Raw genomic sequence first — 20829 nt, 5'->3', positions numbered from 1 at the left:
TGGCCCAGGTACAAACTGGACAAACAGACATTTGTAGCAGTGAAAAGTCAGCCCTTAAACTGAGCTCCCGAGGACACAGCAGCAATTTTACATGTGTTTCAAGAGAAGACTGCACAAGTAATTGTATTTCTTGGAAGAGATCCATTACAGGTTGTTAAACAAAGCACAGTAGGTACAAAAGAGTTGATCTGAAAATAGCTGGAGAATGGAAGAACATTTGAAGACAGGATGAGACAAGGATCCTTCCTGACTGTCCTGTTCCCACTCTTCCCAAAGCATCTGCTTATGGCCCCTGCTGGAGACAGGACTGCAGACAGGTCACACTGACCTTTATGGCTGATTGCACAGCCAGTTCTGTGCCCTCCCTGCCCTCAGCTCTGGTAACGTGCTGCTATTGCTCCTCACTCCCAGGAAATGCTGAGTGCCTCCAGATCGTAGAATTTTAAACTCTGTGTTGTTTTTTTTTTTTTTTTAAGCACTACCAACTATGGTTATATTCCAAGGCATTTTCTAGCTCCTTAAATTTGGGAACAGCATGCCTACAATGCTCCATGCTGCAGTGTCCTGTAGCAGACACACATCCACCCTGATCCAGGAACTCAAAGCAGTCGTGCAAGTGTGGAGCTCTGGATAAACCAATTATACCACTACACAAGCACCAGATTTTGGTAGCAAAACATCCTTGCTTCATGTTTGCTCTGGTATTTAGTTTCAGAATATTATTTAGTGGTTTTAAGAAGAAAAGAGATTCGTAAACTAAGAACTAAACATGTATTAAAATCTTATTTATTTCATCAGTAACAGCAAGATCTAACAAGTACCAAACAGCTTAATGAGCTTATTTACAGCAGAATCAGAAAACACAGAAGCAAAGCCTGATCTGGTTCACAACTCAGTGTCTCCATTAGCAATTCAGTAGAAGCACCAGCCACAAGAGGTTATTGTAAAACATAAAAATAAAGGAAGATAAATAATTGCATTTGGTTATTTAATCCAACTGTCTCCATTTCTTCCTTTAGCCTCAAAAGAGTGGGAATATATTTTGCCTTTTCCCATTTTTTTGGAAGGTATTTCATATTTATAAGAGTTACTTTTTGAGAGACTTACTTCAGTATTCTGATAATAAAACTTATGTGGATTAGCAAAGAGTTCTTTATAGAAAACAGATGGTTTACAGTTCATGTTTTCTTACTTTAATTTATTCACATTCCACTTTTACAATATGTATCCATTTCTTTCTTTGTTTCTCAGTTTGATCATTGCAAGTAATAAACATAGGCATTTCCTACCTGAAAAGCAGGAAAGGAGAACATATTATATTTTTAACCAAAAAAGTATACACTGAAGAGATTTCACAATCATTTCCCAGCACTGTTGCAGGGGCATGAACTTTTCAGCTATAAGCCAAATTGTGTGTATTGCAAGTTATGGAACTCCACAAACACAAACATTTATCATCTGATGTTTTAAAGTATTTCATTCAAAATTTACATTTCTAACAACCCAATTAATTTAAAAGAAAACCACATAATAATCTTATAATTCATTGCATAAATTCATCTTCTACACAGAGAAAAAAAAATAAATTAAACTTTCTCTTTCTTATAAAAGCACAAGACAAGGAAAAGCAGGTAAATATGAAGATGAGCCACAGACACAGAGAGTAAAGCAGATGCTATAAAGGACATAAGGAGCAGATAACAGGAACACTGATGTAAAATATCTGTATCAGGCCACTGATGCTCAGAGCCCTGACTCGAGTGTCCCTGTGGACAGAGTAACAGCTCTCCACAAATGATGATGTTGTCATAAAGAGCTAATGCCAATTCAGGAAGGAATTCTAAGAAATTTAAATAAGCTGCAGTAGGTTGGCTTTGTGTCAGGATATAACTGGTGATATATAGCAAAGTTCAGGAGAACATGAGCTCCACAGAGGGGTCTGGGCGAGCAGAGAGTGCTGTTCCTCCAGGGATCATTCACATTTGTTAACCACAGCTGGACTGCTGTTTAATATTGTGCCTGATTTTTAAAATGCACTTTATTCATTTATAACACAGTAACTGATAAAAGGACTCTTCCTTTTTCATAAATACAAGAAATAGAGGTAATGTCTTCAGCTTCCAAAAATTCTGATTATAAATCAGAATCATATGGAAGGATGTCCATACAATCACTGGGTCATTTTTCATCTGTCCCTGTTTTGCAGCTGGTGGCCCTAACAGTGACCTAAACTTAATCTGATCCACTGAGCCTTGGAAATTGTTGCAACTTTTCATACAGATACTGGAGGTGTTTATGCATAACTATTTCATCTCCAGCACTTTTTTGGTCATTCTGAATCTTGAAGAACGTTCTAAGCTTTGTCTCTACAAGATGATAATCATTTATTTTACATTTCATACCACCTCTGAACCCTCCTCCTTCCCTCCCATGCTTTAATGTTACCCAACTGCTCTATAGTATTGTCTTCAGCCCAATTTCTGTGCAGGGCTCAAGAACAAACCAGGAGACTGTTTCCTCCTCCCTTTGGGATACTTTTAGTTCCCTGAATGAATACAACCCCAGCACAAGCACTGGCATTAAACTGCCTTAAAACTATTTTTATCCCCTGTATCAGGACCTCAACAAAAAGCAGAGGGGGATGCAGGACTCACAGAAGTCTCATATCACAGAGCAGTACCAAAAAGAGAAAAGCAATTTCAGAAGGTAGAATTAATTCCACATAAATGTCAAGCAGAAGAGGCCTGTATTTTAGAAAATAAAAATTACGTAGAGAACAACCTCATGAAGTTATATTTAGGTTAAAAAAGAATAAAATAAAAAGATAAACACTGAGTTCAGTTTTAACATCACTTCATGCCTTTGTTCTCTCTAACAGAAAATCTATGCCTCGCTGCTTGTAAATTATTTTGCCCATGTTATCAGGCTGGTTCAATAACTCACTTTTACTCTATAAAACCTTTTCTATTGTAATGATTCCAATCCAGAACAGCTCGTCAACATGAAGTGGTTAATCACACTTCACACACAAGAGATGCTAAGGAATATTGAACATGTTGCCTTCCACGTGGAGCAAAAATATCACACACAAAAAGAAAATTCAGCACCCTGCCCAGGTCTACAAATGCCCAGGAGTCTTTAAAAGCTTTCCTAATTTCTCCCCATCTCATTCTGTCACAGACAAATTTCTGGCCAGGAAAAGACACTGACTTTTGAACACTCTGCATAAGTGATTTTCAATATTCACCATCAGCACAGGTCAGCTGAGCAACAATCCATACTGCTTTTTTCCAAGAACACTTAAAACCAATCAAACTCAAATTGCAGAACTGGCCAATATTGTCCTTTAGAGAATATGATACAAGAGGAGAGCCAAGGTCTTTAAGCAGCTGCAAAAATACACTTTCTTTGCCTAAATATAGAACAAACCTGAGTACTCACAAACTTTGAAAATCTCAGCTTTGGTTTATTTCATAAGGAATATCTTGAAGCATTAGTAGAAAGGTGAGAATGGAACTGAATTAGTCCCACTAAAGCTCTGAGCAGGGCAGATATGAGGTCACTTGGAGTACAAGATAAATAGACTGAGCTGGACAGCAGCCAGAGCAAATAATTCACAAAATCTGCAAAACAAAATCTTTCCTCAGGTCCTCCAGGATGTTTTCAGCTTGATTTTTTCCTTTATCTGCTCTTGACAGATAAACTGCACTAAATACCAGATTCCTTCCCAGATGCTGAAGGAGCTTTAGGCAGCAACAGATAGTTTGGATTGTTACCTTCATTTCTGTCTTGCTCCACTCCCACACTTTTCCTATCTCTGCCATCCATACCCATCCAACTTCTTTTTTTCTGTCTTTAAAGAGAGAATTATTTTTCATTGTTTAACCTGACAGAAGGCAACCTTGAGCAACAAATGTTACACCTACTCTGTATGCAACCCTTTTCCCCTAAAGTTAAGTTTTTCTGGCAGGAGAATCCAGAGAGCAAGTGTCCCTTGTCAAACTGGCTTGGGTTCCCTCTACTAGAAGCAAATAAGTGTTGTGCTTCATTTATACCTTCAGCTACATTTTATATCCTTACAAAACTGTAGGGAAATGACTACTGCTCAAATTTAAGCCAGGATTCCATGTCAACGAAATTAGTAAAATGACCATTTTATATGCCAAACACTTCAGGCAAAAGTATTTTGTGGGGAAATCAGTTGGTGCAAATGAGGATCTTGGGGAAATCAGAAAGCCCACTGTGAACATTATCAAGGTCCTCTCTAGAAACTGGAGTCCAGCGAATTATAAACAGCTTGTTTAGGTTTCCAAGACAGAAACCACCTTCCAACTGCATAGATCCCTGTAACCAGAGTCCAAGCAGCAGACACTTATACATCCAATTTCCAAGCACTAACAGTGCCTAGAAAGCACTCTCTGCTTGCCAGGGTATTTCCTGTGAGCTCCCCTACTGCCAATGCATAAGAACCACATTTTCATTTCACATGACTTGGATCCACTCTGAGCAGGAATAAAGCAACATTGGGGCTGGAGGAAGCACTGCTGCCCCTTCCTTGTTTGCAGCCACTTGTCCCATCCCTGTCCTTGAGCTGATCTGAGCATCTGGTACATGTTCAGATAGAAACTATTTTTATCTGACATTATTTGCTGATATATTTTCTTCTTCCTGACACAAGGGATGACAATGCAGACAAAATATGGCACTACTGTTTTATTTGGCACTGGCAGCAAATGTACACTGTAAGCCAGACCTTGATGACATCATGCCAAATGAATTAACATATCACTCTTTGAATGTATTTGTAAGTAAGTATTCACGAGTTTTTTTACAAGTGCTTGTGCAAGAACAGTGAATATACACAATGTTTTTGTGATAAGCACACAAATCTTGTGATGCAGATCAGACTTTTCACATTTTCTGCAGAAGTTATTCCTAAAGTCTTCTCATCTTGCAGATCAAAGTAAGCAAGAGCTTTCTTGCACAAAGACTTTCTAATTTTTCACGGCCTCATTTATCTAGTAGTTTTCTCTCATTTTTTCAAGTTGTCATATATAAGGAAAAAAAACCCCCAAAAGTATTCCCAAGATATTCCATGTGCCTCGCTGTGAATTCAAGGATTTCAGTACTTATAAAATAAACTATGGTGAAAATATTACAAATATATTTAAGATTTTATATCTTGCTTTCAGCTTCAATACTTGATACTTTTTTCCCCCTAGAATAGTTATCCTTTGATTACACTCAAGCATTGGAAACACTTGGATGCCTCAGAGCCAGAGGAAATCTTAACCTGGATGTTTGGCAGAGGGGTGGCAGCTGGAAAGGGGTAAGAACAAAGCAGAGCTGTGTCATGACTTCCGAAACATGTCTGAAGCCAGGAGGGCTGGGCAGATGGTACTGCCACTGCCACCTGACACTTCCAAACCTTTGGTGTTCCAGCAGAACAGCATCCAGTGTGATTCAGGGCCCAATTTCCATTATTACTGAGCCTGTTCTCTTTACATCTGTTATATCATTATCCTAGAGCAAGCTCAAAGTCCAAACTATCACACTGTTAAATTTGCATGTGAGATAAACTAAGAACATTATTCTAAAATCCTAATGAGTTCAGAAAGTGGTAATATTATAAACTCACAGAGTTTAGAGAGCAACTGGCTGTAGTCACTCTCCCATTTGCAGATTTACTACAGACATCTGGTCTCTAGACAAGGCAGCACAATAAAACTTTAGCAAAAGGTGCATGGTTTATCCCCAATATTACTCTAGAAAAAAGAAAAAAAATTACCTTGAAAGAGAAATATAAATCTGGATATATTCCCACTAGATTTTATTGCTACATACTTTTTAAAGACTTGAAAAAGCTACTTTGTAAACTTTCAAGTTGGTCATCTGGCTCCCATTTGTGCTGCCTGCCAAAAATACATAATGAGGAAAAGGATGGGGGAGGAAGAACTGCATTACAAATCCAGAAAACTGCTGCTCATAGTTCAGATGGAAATTCTACACCTGGACAGCATTCACTGAGTTATCTATAGAACTGAAACAGAGTTTCACTTAAAGTAAGTATTTCTTGTGAGAGCATTTTTTCAATAAACTGTCTAATAAGTCAATTACTGAAGCGTTTACACACCAAAAATCAACACACGTGAAGTTCTAAAGAGTATTTTTTTGTTTCCAGAACTCTTGACACTGAAAAGTTTCCACTGCATAGGTAGGTGAAACTTCTCTAAACATATATAACTTGTAATTTTATTATTCAGAGAACGTGACTAACACAGCAGACGTATGTTTTGGCTCTACCTCTGCCTCAGAAAGCAGCTGCTTTGTCTCTGAGCTAAAGCATTTAAACCAAATGGATAACACATGCCTTATTAGAGACCTCTAGATTGCACAATTAATATTTGATTTACAGAAAAAGCCTTTGGAATTATAAAGAAGGAATCACCACAGAGCAGAAATCTGCCATTTTAACAAGTAACACCAAAAGTAGGATGAGCCAGACAGGCTTAGCACTCACAAATGTTACGCAAAGTACAACCCCCTGCTCCAGGATATTACCTCTCCCCCTGGGAGAGAATGCTGGCAGAGCATTTTTACCCCATGGAAAGTACTTTTCAGACTGTCAAACTGAGAGAGTATCCATTTCAGCAAGTGGGATGTAATTCATAACTTGAACCTGAAGTGCACTGGTAAGAATAACCTACAGATAAGGATATCTGGTTTTATGACAGTCACTGAAGAACTTGGAATCTACTAAAAAGGTAGGTGGACTTTTTTCCTAAAAGTATATTAACCTAAAACTTTAATAAAACACTCCATTACAGTAAACAGGGGAAAATATTGTATGAAGATACAGAAGTATCACATGCATGTTTGTAATGTTTGAAGGATTATGTTTATCAGCCTCCTCCCCCTGCCTGAAAAGTGCACAACCTGTAAAATATTCAGGGGGTATTAAGTTATCTGTTCTCATTTACTTTCAAATGTAAAGTAAAAGACAATTAAAGATTATTGTTGTAGAGCATTTAGGTTTAAAAATCCTTATTTTGACAATCCAGAAAAATGCATTTGAACCTCTCAGGTTTTAATTAGCCCAGCCACACACTTGCCAAATGTTTCATAAATTTACAAAATCCTCTTGCTTTTAACAAGAAAAACACTGAGAAACAAAATGCAGTTAAGATAGTATTTTCCTTACTAGTTGGAAAACGCTGTTTGTTATTTCCCAGTTTCTTCTCATGTTAAGAACAGCTTTTATAGAGTCTAATTAAAGGATATCAAGAGTTAAAAGTTGTTCCATGTTCCTTATGTGTTACAAACCCCTGCCAACTAGTCCTCTAGGCTTTAAATATTGTTTTGACGGATTGCATTTTCATTTCCAGTCCCAAAGAAAGTGTTCTCCATAGTCCAGGCATAAGCAGATCTCCACCAGCCTCAAACACTGTTCCAGGGAAGGATGGAGACTTTGCAGGCTACTTTCTTTTTGTTTGTGCTTGTACCTTTGGTAAGTCCAGCACCACCTCTACAGCAACAACCATTCCAGTTTGAGGAGTATGATACAGATGTTTCCATGGGAAGCCTGATCCAACAAGATTATGAAATGCAATCCAAGGATATAATAAAGGTATTTTATTTATATTTTCATTTTAATAGTTTTAGCTGCTAAGCATTATGTGAATGATGTATGTGCATGTGAGTTTTGTGGAACAGTCTTGGAATAATAGCAAAACATACAATAGGTTCAGACACAGGGAAAGTCACTCAAAACCACAAAAATATTATGCTTGCTACAGTCTGAGAAAGCCACAGAAGGCAGGGTTTCACAAATAAGACTAAAGCATCATTTTAACTCTGCTGTAGTTCTGTGCCTACGATTGGAAGAGTTTCAAGAATAGGATATTCTAGTTATTAGCTCAACTGTTTGAGCAGTGTATTAGCACAGTAAGTCTGCTTAAAAACAAGGAAGGTAACTGTGTTTATGACTTTATGTCCAAGCAATACTTGGAACAGTCCCTTTTACTGAACATAACCTGCCAGTATAAACCAGTTTCTCTCCTGACTTACCAAACCATCAAGTTTCTTGCCTGGGCTTTTTCAGGGGTGGGTGGTTTGGGTTTCTTACAACTCAACAGTTCAGCAGCCCTGAACTTCCATGGAATGTTCAGCCCTGCAGGAGTCACCTACATGATTAACACTTTGAAGGTCTTAATAAAGAGAATATCTGCTGCACCTCAGGGCACTCAGCAGCACCCCCAAACGGGGAGCTGTGTGCTCCACATCCAAACCTGTTACATTAAACACTGGAGCAGAGGAAACAAAACCAGGGAAGAGTTAAATGAAGTGCCACAGCCTCAGCTGCCAGGGACAGTTAAAAACCTCCCACCTCTGTTCAGATCCAACCAATGCACGTCAGGAGAAGGAGGTACAACACTGATCAAGAATTAAAACCAGCAGTGATTGTCCCAAAACTAATTGCCAAGGAAAATAAAACATATCCAAACCACGTATTATAAGTTCAAAGAGGTTTTCATTAATATTAACTGTACTTGTGACAAGAACTTAGTCTGATAAACAAGAAAAATAAGACAACAGCAAAAGATAGTGACTAAAAAACTGCAGCACAAATATAGAAAAATCAGGTTTGTATACCTTTTTAATATTTTCCCAATTCTACTGAAATTACAGCACTCCACTGTTAGACTAAAAACAGCAGCTACATATTTATACTAAAAATGTCTAAGATATTTTTAAATTTGACATCTGTCACAGTGATGAAGTAACATTTTCATAAACCCATGAAAAGGAGACAGTTTAAATGACTCTTAACTAATAGGTGAATATCCACTCACAACTGAGTTTTTAAAAAATACTAAAAATGCAAATTTTAACCAGTTAGGCACAGCATCAGAAGACACTCATCAAGAAATCATTTTAAGATGATTGTTGTGGTTTCAGTAAAAGAACAACAAGGAATATACCTACATGGGAATGGTGCCAACAGATGTGCCCCAGACTAACCAAAGTCCCTCCTGGCAGTGCCATGAGCTACAGGTCTTCTGAAGGGCAACAGTTCTGTTAAGATAATTCTAGGAATGCAGTCGGTCATTATTTCCATCAGGTCAGTTCTCCAATGACATGTTTTCATAGCAAAATAATAAATTAGTTCCTTATGTGCAAAAACTACATCTATACAAGTTCCAGTGGTCCCAGTTTAAGTCATGGAGTGCACAAACAAATCCTCTATTCATTGACTGCACAGATTCTAGCTCCAAATATTTCAAGTGTTAACTGTAACTGAAATACATGCCAAAAATGTCCTCAAGCATGCCCAGTCAGAAATCTGTTGTGCATGACAAATTTAACTCCTTCCTGCATGCTTGAACACACAGTTAGAAAGAAGATTTTTTAGTAAAAACATCAGAAGAAACCCATCTGTGTTAGTAGCAACAAAACCAAATGAACTTTAGTTTACTGGTAAGGAAAAGGTCAGCCAAGCAAAATGTATTACAATGATTATTTGAAGCCACAGCCAACCCAGTCTTGAATAAAATTTTAGCAACTTGAAAACATGAAATCTTAATTTCCACAAGAGAACAGAACCATCCAATTAGACACTGTCTCACATCTGGACTAATTCATTTCACTGAATATAAACTATCAGCTTTACAGACCTTTGTGGGTTATTGCAGAAATTTGAAGATGGTTCAAGTATTTAGATGTAAAGTGTTAAGTGGTTTTCTGTGGGTAATTAAGTCTGTGCAGTGAAGTGCAAGAGGCAGGTGGAATTTCACTATGTAAATAAGCCAATATTCCTTCAGTGCATTCCCAACATATGCAAGCAATGAACTTGTGGTTATAATCCAAACAGTCTTGTGCACTGAGATACTCCACGCTTAGGAATTTTTATAGCTGACCAGCAAATATTTTTTTCATTTTGTGGATTTAGTATCATTCTGCAAATAATCAGTTTTAATTTTTTGTGACATTTCCCACTGGCAGAGATTAGTTGTACATTGAATTCTGCAAAGAATTCCTGTCCATACTCTTCCACAGATCACATCTCAAGTAGGATACTGTGCTAGAAACCTACACCTGGTACAAATATGCTGTGTCAGCAAAGGTTTTTCATACAAGCACATTAAAAGTGTCCCTTACAAGCCAAAAAACTGCAGCAATAGCAGTGCAGCTGTTCCATTACCAGTCCTTGTGCTCAGCAGTCTCTGCTGGCACAGTCACCTCAGCCAAGGTCCACATCTTCACATGCCTCACAAACAGCTCTGTGGGAGCTAAATCTTACAGAAACCTTCTGTAAGGTTTACTGTTTGAGTGCAACTGTTGAGGTGACACCCTCAGCTTCCCTACACCCAGCACTGTCAAACTGCTGCCAACATCCTGAAATCCTTTGGTTTTACTGGAGCAAAGCAACCCATCCCAAACCAGAGCCATAGCATGGACAGGCAGATGCAGGGAAGAGCCAAAGGATGGGTGATTGACAGGCCAAAAGGGGGTCAAAATGACAGAGGCTGGGCAAGACATTTGTTTCTCAGGCTTTATATGTCAAGCCTGAGAGGTTTGTTTTGCAGAAGACAAAAATTCCCCCAGTAAAAGTATATGCAAGCAACTAAATACTAACTAAAACAAAGTCAGTATCAAAAGTAACTTGGAAGATAATATTACTTCCCCACTGCTCTTGCAGATGGACTGTCTGTGTGCCTGAAGGAAAGGGGAGTAAGGGGATGAAAAACCTAACATTGGTTGACTTGTGAGCACTTGCAGTGCATAAGCAGCTCTTCAACAGAGCTCCTGCCAGGGCCTGATCCTTAACCACATTTAAAACAAAACATCTTCCACATCCAATAATGTTCTTTCCTCCATGTGTTTCCAATAGCCACACACCAAAAAACATATTGTCTTACTCTGTCCTACAAATATTCCCCATCAATAAAAGACACAAACAAATTATGTGAGCCAAGAACAACTGCCACAGTCAACCTGAAACCCTCAACTTTAATCCATGCACCCACTGTATGTATCCTACAATTCTAGTAATAACAGGTAATTCTCAAATTCCTACAGTGTTCAGTGAAAAAAGAACCCGACTACCATTTCCTGCACACACAGCTCACACCTTAGAACAGATTAATTGCAGTTCATGGAAACAAACTGCTAAATTTCAGCCAATATCTGAAAAGAACATATTTATAAAACTAAATTGTCCTTCAGTTGAAAAGATGCAATGACCATCTCCACAGGGACATCTGAATAGCTTTGAGGAAACGTCATTTTACTGAGAGTATTTGGGCAAAACAAAAAACAACTTATACTCACAAGAATCCTATCCAATTTTGCACGATGTGCAAAATCTATCTTCAGAACTCCAGGTGTTTGTAGACACCCATCTCTTACATATTCCTTCCCACCATGTAGTCTGTATTTTCTCTCTATTTTTATTTTGTCTCTACTGTTCTTTCCTGAAGGACTTTACTGTTCTAAAAAGCATGAGCAGCAGCAGCTTCCCTTCTTGCCTTTCAAAGTGAACAGTTCATGTGCAGAAGGGATAATAGATCACATCAGTCATCCAGCAGAGAGAGTACTTTAAAAAACTAAATATCAGAGGAGGGATGCCACAGGAAGCTCACTTTTAAAACACATGTTATTTCAGATCCTTGTAATGCTCTGTGGTTTTTTGTTTGCTGTTTGTTTTTTAAAATAACATTTGCTCTCACCCAAAGGATGGAACAAATGTTTCTCTTGACACTTCCCTAAGACTGCAAGGGGACGACAGCCAACTGGATGTGCCCCCAACAAAGGATACAAGTAAGTCAACTGATGTGAACAGTGTCCTGCTTGAGCTCTCCAAAAGAACATATTTCAATATGAAAATCTAATATGCAAAGGATGACAAAAGCTACAGAATTAGTCTTTTCACTTATGAATATCTTTCATATCTCCTGTGGAAAGTCTTCCAACTTCTGATGGAAAAATTGAAAGGATCCTGAGGTAAACTCTGAATAAACAAAGCACAGCTTGTAAGAATCTCTACAATCATATTTGCCACTGAGATGTTCCCAAGTTAAATAAGTTAGGCAAGACAACCAAGAAAAACAAAATACACCCCCCAGTAAGTTCCCCAGTTTACCCAAGTCACAATGATGACTTAATACGGTGCGCTTGAATGACTTCACTGGATTTCTCAGAAACATCAGCAATTCTCAGTTTACATCTGGTGATCAGGGAGGGCAACAGTGAAAGTACATCAGGAGCCTCCTTCACCAGCCACTTTCCTACAGGCTCTGAGGTACACTGTCCAGATTTCTCCTCCCAAGCACACAAAGTTTTCTAAACATGACAGGAACAAAGTTTCTCTGCCAAATGGAGCAGTGAAAGACACATGTATTTTGTGTGTCTGTGACCTAAACTTCCAAAAATAACTGATGACTCAGCAAGACCAGTTGAGTGTCAATCTACACCAAAGTGTTAAGGTTAATTATTGCCAAACAGCATCTGTCAACAAGCTCTCGTCAAAAGCTGAACAAGTGTCCAAGAGCACCAGAGCTTCTAGTCCCAGGCAAGCATAAAAACTGTTGCCTTTTTAATAATGACAAACAAGACACTAAATCAAAAAAGGCAAATAGGGCAGAACTCTTAAGCCTAAAAAATTATAGTATTCACAGAGCTAGACCTCAAAATCTATTCCACTCTGTGCAGTACCAGCATAAGAAAAAGAGAACTACTGTTATCCCTACTGGGTTGGGTTCCCAGTATTGACCAGCTGCTTCTGTAACTCTTCCCTGGTTATGGAAGATCCTGTTTTGCTCTGTAGTGATAAACTCCCTGGTGGTGTGGCCCTGCTCTCTGTACTGCAGACAGACCAGGGTGGAAGCCAACCAGAAAACCCAGTACAGCACCCAGCAGTGGTGACAAAACCACAGTCAAAGCCACACTCGTTATAGGTATTTGAATATTGCTGGCATGAAAAATTAAAGCAAAACAGAAATTCTAGTACTTTGTTAATGTCCATGAGGAACAGGGTAAGCCACGATGGCCTTAAACTGCATTTAAAAAAAAAAGTTTCTCCCCTCTATTTGAAACAACAGCTATAAAAACACCTCAGCATTAAACTGATGGAGGTTGTCTACAGGGCTCTGAGTGACCTGGTCTAGTGGAAGGTGTCCCTGTCTGTGGCAGGGGGTTGGAATGAGATGGTCTAAGTTCCCTTCCAACCCAAACCATTCTGTGGTTCCAGGATAATTATACAGTCAGGACTGCTGGATTTTTTATCAAAAGTTTTAGACAAAGTAGTAGCTGGGAGCAAGACAGAATATATGTGACCTGCCAGAAATGCTCCAATGCAATTACAGTGCCAAATGTGTGCACTGCCAGGTGTTTCTCCTTGGGGATTTCTGCTGTCTAAAGAATGGTTCCAAATGTGACATTTAACACGGTCACAGACTTGCAGCTGGCATACTGAGAGAATCCCAGAATATGCTGAGTTGGAGGGGACCCACAAGGATCATCAAGTCCAGCCCTTAGCCCTGCACAGGACCATTCCTAAGAGTCACACCACATGCCTGAGAGTATTGTCCAAATGCTTCTTGAGCTCTGGCAGCCTTGGTGCTGTGACCACTGCCCTGGGGAGCCTGTTCAGCGCCCAGCCACCCCCTGGGGGAAGGATCTTTTTCTAAACTCCAACCTAAACCTCCCCTGACACAACTTCAGGTCATTCCCTTGGGTCCTGTCCTCAGTCACCACAAAGAAGAGATCAGTCTCTTCACAATACTCTAAGCCAATTAAAGACTTAAACTTAATTGAGGTCCATCAATAGTATTTCAACACATGCTCAGATAAGAACAGAGAAACCATGCACGATTAAAAGAATAAAAAACTCAAACCAGTTCAGAATGTTAAATCTCTTCAGAACTTGATATGAATAATTTTTTATTTTTTTTTTTTTAAATCTAATGAAGGGAAATCTTAAAAGATAGCAGAGAAAAGTCTATTTTGACCATTCAAGTGTAAGTTACTGAACACTGTTTGGTTTCAGACCTGCCCACGTGCCTGCTGTGTGTGTGCCTGAGCGGGTCCGTGTACTGCGAGGAGATCGACATCGAGGTCGTGCCCCCCCTGCCCAAGGAGACAGCTTATCTGTATGCAAGGTTCAACAAGATCAAAAGGATTGCAGCCTCAGATTTTGCTGACATTAGTAAGTGATGCTCAAATTTTAATTTCTGCTCACCTGATAGTATATTTGAAGGGGTACTACTCAATGCAATGCCCGTGTTAGAAAAGGAACTGCAAAGGTAAAATGGAAACACCTTTTGGACCATGTAAACATCTTAATTCTCCCAAACCATCAGGGAAAGAGCAGATTGCTAAAAACAAAATTCAACTCTGCATCCCAGCCAGCCCTGAATGAGCAGGCATTACTTTTCCTTCAAATGCTCCAGGGACATCTCTCCCAGCTCTCTCACTCGACAGCATGACAAATTCTATGAATATCTGAAATCACGTTGTCTCTAAGACAACGAGAAGGATTCAGAGTATTTTCTTGTTGTTTTTTTTTCTTCAATTGAAGACCATGAGAAAATCCAGATGTGGGTTTTATCCACATTTTAATAGTACTTGCACTTGTAGATCACAACTCAGATGCTGCAGCCAGCAGTGTAACCTTTAACATATGCAGCCATACATATTTCACATGCCACGTAATTACAGAGTCAATATTTAGATTTTCATTTCTTTTATGTAAAGCTACCTTGAGAAGAATTGATTTTAGTGGAAACAGGATAGAAGAAATAGAAGATGGAGCCTTCTCAAAGCTTCTGTTGTTGGAAGAACTTTCTCTTGCTGAAAATCGACTTGTAAAACTTCCTGTTCTACCTCCCAAACTAACAACGTTTAACGCAAACCAAAACAGAATCAAGAGCAGAGGAATCAAAGCAAATGCTTTCAAGGTAAGGAAAAAACCCAGTAATTTAGGTGACCAAAGTAAATTCAAATTAGTAACCAGACTATTCAGTCTGCCACCAAATTCCCTTTCCTGTGTTTATTGTAATCTAAGAAACAAACTGTGATGAAGTTTTCCAGCTGTTCCTTGGCTTTTAAGGCGCTCTGGAAGATCAGTCCTTTTGTGCACTCACTCTCTCGTGCCCTTCACATAAACCACGTTTTTCTACCAAATACCTTACCTACCTCCTTTCTCTCTTACATGCAAAGAAAAAGCTCAGTTCAAAAATTGATGGCTCAAATACAGTTCTGAGGACCACAGAAATACTAATAAACAAAGATGGAGCTTTACAGTGGTCTCAAGTTTTATAACCAATGTGCTGACACTGAAATTTCCAAGACATAGAAGGTCTGCTCTATGAGTTTCTCAATATAACAGAATTCAACATTCACAGCAGAAGAATGTTCTGCCTTATAGCAGTTTCCAGGCTTTCTCTGTGATCAGAAAAAAATACTGATGTCTTCTAACAGGCACAAGTTATTTAACTTCAAGTAAGCAATATCAGCATTAGTAATTTCTCTTTAACAGAAGCTCACAAATTTGGCCTACCTCTACTTGGGGCACAATGCACTGGAATCTGTTCCGCTGAACTTACCGGAGAGCCTGCGGATTCTTCACCTTCAGGTATTCAAAAAGCATTTCCCTCACATTCCATTAGGAAAAGCCTCATTAGTTACACACTTTAAAACAAACTCATTCTCTTTTGAAGCAGTTTCCACAATTGCCTAATGCTCCTCCAAATAAAACAATTTAATCTGTATGGTCACAACCATCCAGAAGTTTGAAGTTGTTTGTTAGCTAATTACCATGCAGGGATTTATTATTAGTTCTGTACATCGAGGATAGGAAATTACAGAAATAAGCAATAACTTTATATCAGCAATACATTCCATACATCAATAACAATGTCAAGTCATTTGATCAGTTTGAAAAGACTTGATTCCTACATATCTAAAGTATATGATGGAATTCTTGGGGTGCCCTGCACAGGGCCTGGAGTTGGATTGGATGATCCTAATGGGTCCCTTCCAACTCAGCCTATTCTACAGACAAATCAAATATGACAATAAAATGGGAGGGCAAGAGGAATAAAACTAAAGTGTGAAAAATCTTCCACCTCTGTGGGTGCACGTGTACAGAACTGTGTGTGTTTACTAAACTGTTTTGTTCTGCAGTACAACAACATCACCACCATCACGGACGACACGTTCTGCAAGTCCAACAACACGCGGTACATCCGCACGCGCATGGACGAGATCAGGATGGAAGGCAACCCCATCGTCCTGGCAAAGCACGTCAATGCCTTCTCCTGCCTGAGAATGCTGCCCGTGGGCACCTACTACTAACCCTGCTTCTGCCACTGCACAGCCCAGAACTCAGCCATGGTAACAAAGGATCCTTTCTGCCTCTGTTTACAAGCTCGTATCCTCTCCCTCACTAATGCTGTTTTCCCTGCATACCCAGAACCTTCTACGGCGTTGAAGTGTGGTTCTGCTTTGAAATAACTATTTCTAAACAGTCACTTTAGTCAGTAGTTGTGGTGTTGTCACTGCTTTCAGAATCTTTTCTGTTAATGGAAGTGTAAAAATACATATATGCACACACATCTCAACCTTCACTTCATCACGTACTCTTTTCGTGTAGGTAAAATCACACAGTAACTGCTGGTTCACATTCTTTGCCAGTATTCAGAACAATCACCACATTTTACATTTCAGATAAATGCAGCACACTCTTGGAGCAAGCTACACAGGCAAAACACTTCTTTTAATTCCAATGCCACTCTTTTAATCTGAAATGAAATCTCTTCAGTTGCCCTTCAAGAGTGTATTGGATGAAGATGCATACAAAAGAAAGTTATGTTGAGAAACAGACCTTCTCAAAGGTTAATTTCATTAAATTCATTGGTTTGTGAAAAATGAAAACAATTCCAATTAAGGTTTAGTTCACCAATCAATATAGCAACTGGAACTTTTCAAGGTTGTGTTAAATCTCCTTCTACTGTTTTGCTTTGAAAATTATCTAAGAACGTGTATGTATAAAAATACAGGTTTTATTTTTACACAGGGCAGTTTGAAGTGAAATATATAAGTTTTGCTGAGCTGTACTCACAAGAGCTGTTTTTGCAACACCAGTTTCCCATTTTAACACAATGGTCAAAGTCCAGCATCGTATGACTATTAATTATGACTAAAGCTATTAATGAATGATGGAGACTGAGCCTTGTTCCACAGCTTTTCTTAAAGGAAATGTGACAATATAATTAACAGCAAGCTGAATTCATGTTTTTTACCTGTAAATAAGTATGATTTCAGTTAGATGTCAGTGAGAAGAAACAGAATTACCCTTGTACAACAATACTTCTGCTCATTAGGGAAAAATTAAATCAGACTTTCAAATTAAAAAGAGAAGGTGATTCTATCACTAATCTAAAAAAAAAAAAAGAGTTAACTTCAAGCACCATTTCACTCAACTACTTTAAACCATGCAGTGTATTAAAAACACAAATTGAGTGTGCAGGCCTTGACAGTTTATCTAAAACTAGACATAAGTGATATAGGAACACAATATTTTTTATTACACAACTATAAACTTCTGACATTGTTTCTCCCCTCAAATACCTGCCACAGGTGTGAATGCCAAAGGTGTGCTAGTTCCTACTGCCACATCAACTCTAAGTTTGAAGCTAGTATAGATTCCTAATTTGTAGAAATAGTTAAGCATCAAATGCATGATGATGTATCAGTACATCTAGAATACTGATTGTACAAGATATTTTGTATTTTATTTATCTTATTTAGCTAAGCCTTGATTTGTTAGTGCTTGTGCTCTGGGGAATTGATGCCCACTTAATTCTGAACACACTGATGTTCTGTCACTCAATGCTGAGGCTTAAGAGACTTTCAGCCAGTTTTTAAGTAACTTTGTCAAGCATCAGCTGTGGGTTCATCTTTCTGGAAAGAGGATGCAACCATGAAATGCAGCACAAAAATATTTTTTTTTCTGAACCCACTACCCAAGAAAGACACAGCAATCCCCAATATTTTTCATTTTAAGTTACTTGGTCTAACAAGAAATTCCATTGCCTTAATACAACTGACACCAAAACCCAAGTCCGACAGTAATACTTGGTTTTAGTTTTTCCAAGTAAGTCATAAAATTTTGATGTTTCCAGGTTTTTAGCAAAAGCTTAAAAATAACTCCAAAGCATGTAAAAACACATTCCAATTTCAAGCCAAATTTATACGAGGAAAAAACAAAAGCCACCAATTCTCTCATCCCTCTTGTGATAAAAGCCTAAGATGGAGAAAACACAGCTGGGTGTTTCCTCTAAGTTACATAAGTAGTGGCCTCTGATCTTTTTCTCATCACAAATCATTATTACTAAGGAAAAAAAAAAGAAAACAGCTCTTTCCAGTATTAATAGGATCAGTAAATATCACCAAAACTCTTCCCATGAAAACAATTATAAGTGTACACATAAAAACAAGCAGAGTTTTGTAATATATACACACAAGTAAACATTCTGAGACCCAACACTGCCACATCATTCATTTGACATCAAAATGTTGTATATATTTTTGAAACGTGCTAATTACCACCAGTAATGCTAATTAATACTCTTAATACTTTGTAAGCAAATGAAAGCACACAACTGGTACCTTCTGAATGCCTAATGAAGGCAGTAAGTTATCTGGTGTGTTTTAATTTCCTTTCCCCACCCATAGCAAGGTAAATAACCAAAACAAGAAGTGAGAAGGGCTTCAGCAGGGAGGATTTTCACCTTCTATTTGTGTGACCAGTACTAATATCAAGCTGAATGTATCAAGCTGAATGTAAACCATTCTATTTTTTTCCTATCACTCTTTTCTGTTCTGTATTTCCAATAAAACTTGAATTTTTTTTTTCTTGTTTATCAGTATCAGCCTCAGCAATCTGCTCTCCCAGCACTGCCAACCTGTTTCAGTTTTTCATCCTCACAGCAGATGAAGATCAGAAAGTTATTTGCAGCTGTAACTCCATTTGCAGACATAATATTTATTATGACAATACAGTGAGACCTGCCATACAAAACACTCGGGGGACACTTCGTTTACCCCTTCAAAATCTATTTGAAGCACTGCCTTGAACTGTCATTCATCTCAAACATTCAGTATTATCTGAAGTATTCAGTCACTTCTACGTTACTGATGTCTTTTCAAGTATGAAAACTAACAGGAAAGAAAAAATTCGGCGTTTTTACACCAAAAGTAAAGTAGCAGAAACTGTCTATTTCTACTTGGCAGCCTGGGCAATTTTCTTTTAAATCTTCAAAAAGCTATAAACCCAAGACTCCACCCCAAATAGTCTCTCCAGTGCAGTGTGCAGTTACCTACCTGTATATTTGCAGTAGAGAGCAGGTTGGGGGAGGGTGGAAATCAATACAAAGATTACAGACTCATTTTTAATGTTGTGTGAGTGTGAACATTAACAGGATAAGACTTTTCAGTTGTTTTTATGCATATGGTAAAAACATACCTCTAGTTCTTTCACACAAATTATTACAGAATATTAAGTTACAAATACACATTTCTCCTTTGCAATCTGGTTATTTGAATTGTCAGAGTTGATCTTTGAAGCCTTCATTAATTCTCTTACCTGAGAATGTCTTCTGTTTCTAAGTGAAATGATTATTAATGCTAGCAGAAATAAGAAAGCCTAAAAAAACCCTCTTCATAAACACTTAGGCAGTCATACTTGGTAAATATTCTCCCAAATTGCCTTTCTCAATAGCATCCTTGTCCATGGAAATAAAAATACCTTTAGAAAGAACATCTGTAATATTGACAAACTTGTAATATGTCTTCAGAGAATTTATGTTCACACATATTTTAGCAATTAATAGATCCCTTCATTATTTACACTCAACATCTGAATAAATATTTTTAAAACTTCTTATATACACAACAATTTTCTGTGAGTAAAAATTATCTCCAAACCTACCTCCTATTTCTGCTTTTTTATTATACTTTAAAATGAGAAATATTTCCAGTAGTTTACTGAATCACTGTCCCAGAAAACAGTGACTGCTGTCCTGAGGCTCATCTAAGGATCAAAAAGCATCAAGTGAAGCTTGAAAAAAACCAATCACAAAGCCATAAAGCCCTTGGTGCTCTACCTTTTCTATGGAGGGATTAAAGAAAAGCCTTTATTCAACAGCCAGCAGGATTAGACAATATCAGTTTATTGCTCAGCTGAGGACAGGATTATTTTTTAACATTATCAGAAAATAGTACTTTTTTTTCTCTATTTTGGTTGATTTGATAATAGAAATGGATTAACTTGGCACAGAACTCAAAGGCCTAAAACATTCAAAAAATAGGAAACAATGCAGTTCCCACTTCATATTCCAGCTGAAAAGTAAAGATGGAACTGGGTTCAATGAGAGTAAATGCTTGAGGTAAAGAAAAACTGAACTAAAAACCCACAAATAATTAAGCACATAAACATCCTCCTCTAACATTAAGCACTGTGTAAGATGTTTTGTCTGTCAGACTGACGAATTTTTACTCCAAGGATTAATTGTTTATCTTAAAACCAGTACAAAGCCAAAACAAACAAGCCAAATGCTGGCAATTTAAAACTAAGTTCAAATACTATGTTCCAGTTCAAAGGGAGCAACAGTTTATCTCCCAGACAAGTAAAACAGTTCAGAACTCAAAGCACTGTGGTCCAAACACAGGCTGCCACATCTTCAAGAGAAACAGATCCAGTCCTTCAAAACCAATGTTTACATGCCAAAGACTACAAATGTTATTTTCTTTTCATTTCTTCTTTTG

The 20829-nt window shown here is 38.1% G+C and overlaps 2 protein-coding genes across 5 annotated transcripts in view; one reads left to right on the top strand and one right to left on the bottom strand.

The window, feature by feature from the left end:
- CENPP (centromere protein P) overlaps positions 1 to 20829 on the bottom strand; it is a 129226-nt gene that overhangs the window by 96567 nt on the left and 11830 nt on the right. The window lies entirely within an intron of this gene.
- OGN (osteoglycin) lies at positions 6598 to 18924 on the top strand. Its single transcript, XM_027640594.1, has 7 exons — positions 6598 to 6764; positions 7386 to 7627; positions 11736 to 11820; positions 14048 to 14206; positions 14755 to 14957; positions 15539 to 15634; positions 16186 to 18924. The coding sequence occupies exons 2-7, from the start codon at positions 7460 to 7462 to the stop codon at positions 16354 to 16356; spliced, it is 882 nt and encodes a 293-aa protein (XP_027496395.1). The 5' UTR covers positions 6598 to 6764; positions 7386 to 7459; the 3' UTR covers positions 16357 to 18924.

Source organism: Corapipo altera, unplaced genomic scaffold, assembly GCF_003945725.1.
Source record: "Corapipo altera isolate COAL_440 unplaced genomic scaffold, ASM394572v1 55, whole genome shotgun sequence".
Lineage (NCBI taxonomy): Eukaryota > Metazoa > Chordata > Aves > Passeriformes > Pipridae > Corapipo > Corapipo altera.
This window is presented reverse-complemented; position numbering and strand designations above follow the sequence as displayed.

Coding starts and splice junctions, on each gene's coding strand:
- OGN (XM_027640594.1), top strand. CDS start 7,460: ATGGAGACTTTGCAGGCTACTTTCTTTTTGTTTGTGCTTGTACCTTTG. Junction 7,628..11,735: donor AATCCAAGGATATAATAAAG/GTATTTTATTTA, acceptor TCTCACCCAAAG/GATGGAACAAATGTTTCTCT. Junction 14,207..14,754: donor CTCAGATTTTGCTGACATTA/GTAAGTGATGCT, acceptor TTTTATGTAAAG/CTACCTTGAGAAGAATTGAT.